General features: G+C 32.6%; 1 protein-coding gene across 1 annotated transcript; it reads right to left on the bottom strand.

The window, feature by feature from the left end:
• Positions 1-301: 301 nt before the first annotated feature.
• LOC106845703 (olfactory receptor 5AC1-like) lies at positions 302-1,222 on the bottom strand. Its single transcript, XM_044769357.2, has one exon. The coding sequence runs from the start codon at positions 1,220-1,222 to the stop codon at positions 302-304; it is 921 nt and encodes a 306-aa protein (XP_044625292.2).
• Between the last annotated feature and the right edge of the window lie 1,921 nt (positions 1,223-3,143).

The following is a 3,143-nucleotide window of genomic DNA, read 5'->3' as shown; positions in this document are numbered from 1 at the left end:
CAAACTACTAGATCTAATTTAGTGGGAGTTTACAAAGAGTCAAAAATTGAAAATTCTAAATGCTTAATTTAAAAAGGGATGTTCTATTTTTCATAAAGAGTTCAGTTTTATGTGATATGAAGATCTTCCATTGAAGCAAGTATCTGCTGAAGCCGACTTTCATCACACAGTCCTCAGAACCTGCCCTAGACACAGCCCTCTGTTAAAACTTAAAAAGCTAAGGTTAACTTGCACAACTCCAGACCCCCTGTATTCTGCAAAGTTTGAAAAGAACAAGTTTGAAATTTGCCTTGAGAACTGTTTATTTACTTATTATTCTCCTCAAGGCACCTATAACCTCTTTGTTCCTCAGACTGTAGATAAAAGGATTTAGCAGGGGAATTATGACTGTGTAAAATAAAGAATACATTTTATCCTGATCTTCACCTGGTCCAGACCCAGGACACACGTACATGAGGAATATGGTGCCATAGAACAAGGAGACAGAGAGCAGGTGGGCACTGCACATGGAGAAGGCTTTGCTCCTGCCCTTTGCAGACTTCTTTTTCAGGATGGCAAAGAGGACACACATATAAGACACTATGATGGTCAGAAAAGTAAAAGATTGTATAAAGACTGAAAATATAAAAATCAGGAGCATATTAACTCTAGGGTCAGTACAGGAAATCTTCAACAGTTGTAAAATTTCACAGTAGAAATAATGTATTACATTGGACTTGCAGAAAGTTAATCTAAATAACAAACCCACATGCATCATGGGATGAAGAAACCCAATAATATATGAAACAACTAGTAATTGAATGCAAAAGATATTGGACATCACCACTGGATAAAGCAAGGGGTTGCATATGGCCACGTAGCGGTCATAGGCCATCACCACCAGGAGGAAACATTCTGTGCTTGCACTGGAAGCAAGAGTATAAAATTGAGTGATGCACCCAACTAGGGATATCACGTGATTCTTAGATAAAAAAGTCCTTAGCATCCTGGGGGTCACGGAGGATGAAGAACAAGCATCTGCAAAGGCCAAGCTGCTGAGGAGTAAGTACACGGGGCTGTGCGGACGTGGATCCTTCCAGATGAGAGCAGCCAGTCCAAGGTTGCCCACCATGGTGGTGAGGTAGGTGAGCAGGAACACCAGGAACAGAGGCACCTGCAGCCCTGGACGCTCTGTCAGTCCTGTGAGAACAAACTCGGTCACCAGCGTCTTGTTTGCATCCATCGTATCCCCTCAGGCTGATCACTGCAGTGAGAGAACAGATGAAGGCCACGGTCACAAAAGACCATGAAAATAATCACATTTTACGTGAAAAAAAAAAAATCTTCATTGTATATGTACCCCCTTTAATTAGAACTTACCTTTTACCCTTGAGTAAGTATTGTTTGCAAACAATAAGTATTTCGGAAACTGTCCTAAAAATTATAAAAAATACATCAATATTTATTATACAAAAAGGCTTCATTGCTTGTATAAAACAAGTGAGCTTATTTTTTAATTTGGAAAAATTGATTGGAATTTAATAACCATCTTCTAGTTTAAAAATCTTTAAAAATAGAAATAAAATTAAGATGTTTAAATATGCTAAAAATTAGTATCAAAACTAATAGCACACATTCTAAATAATACAGCATGTCCCTTCAAATTGAGAACAGATTGAAATGTTTACTCTGCCCACTATTATGAGGTACTATCTTAGAAATTACAATGCATCTAAGATATGAAAATTAAATAAAGTAACATGATAAAGATATAATAAAATATCATAAAAATTGTCGGAGATCAATTCATATTTATTCCTGATGTTATATTGTTATAATTAAAAAATAACTTTATGACTTTAATAAATACCATTTACAGGATGAAAACATAATCACTAGATTTTTTTCTATGCAAACAATAACCAGCAAGAAAGAGAAATGAAAGAGAAATATTTCAATTATAACATCCATAACACTTTAAAATACATTGAGATAACTTTTAAAATATGTAAGACCTATGTGAAGAAAATTGCAAAACTTACCAAAGGACATTGTACAGTTTCTGAAGAAATAGCCAAAATACAATCTTAGATAATAACATTTAGTATTATAAATATATCAGTAAACTTGAAATTAATTTCAATTAGAATTTCAATTAATTTTTAATTAACAGCATAAGCATAAAATTTATATAAAATAAAATTATTTTGAAGAGACTGGAAAATATGAACAGTAAAAAAGTCAAGTGTGGAGGATTAAGTATTAAAACATGAAGCCATTCCATAGACTATGATATGGTATGGAAATAGGAAAATTTAATAGTGAAACCAAATAAAGATTCACGTCTATAATTGGAATTTAATATTTTATATGGATGATTTTTTAATTGAGAAAAGTGATGACTTATTTGATAAATAGTATGGCTATATTTACCAATATACCTGGCAAAAAGTAAGAATGATTTCCTATTTTAAAACTGCTGCCAGATCAAGGACTTAAAAGTAAAAAGACAAAAAGAAATTAAAACATTCTAAAAAAATTTCATGAAACAAATATAATTTAAATATATTACAAAAACATTTGACTAATGTAAGAAACTCATAAATTATGAAGAAAGATACGGAATATTTAATTAATAATTTTAATTGTATGAAAATGGAGTGTGTATCAAAATCTATAACAAGACTAAAGACGAATAAAACTTTGAAAGAGATATGTATAATAAGATAGTAAAATATTAGTGCTTATCACATACAAATAAATCTTTCTAGTTGGTAAGAAAAGTCAAAGAATTCAATAGAAAAATGGAATTGAATAAGCAAGTCACAGAAAAACATGTCAACACATTCAACAAATGTGGGAGAAGATGCTCACCTTCTCCAGTACTCAGGATGTGCAAATAAAATAACAATAAGACATCACTTTTCACTCCTCAGATTTGTACTCCATAGGGAGAGAAGTCTCCTGCAGCACTGTTCATGGTGGCAAAAGACTGTAAATAATATGAAAACCAGTCGAGATGAAGCAATGGTCAAACAAATCCTGGTGTAATCATAATAGTGAGTATTATGGCAGTCATTTAAGAGTGAATTATTGATCTACCAGTTGACTCAAGGAAATTTCCACAAATGTCAGAAAAGTGAGAAAAGTGAGATGCAGAGAAA

The sequence above is a fragment of the Equus asinus genome, chromosome 5, assembly GCF_041296235.1.
Source record: "Equus asinus isolate D_3611 breed Donkey chromosome 5, EquAss-T2T_v2, whole genome shotgun sequence".
NCBI classification, from domain to species: Eukaryota; Metazoa; Chordata; class Mammalia; order Perissodactyla; family Equidae; genus Equus; species Equus asinus.
Note: the sequence above shows the minus strand (reverse complement) of the source record. Positions and strands in the feature narration are given on the sequence as shown.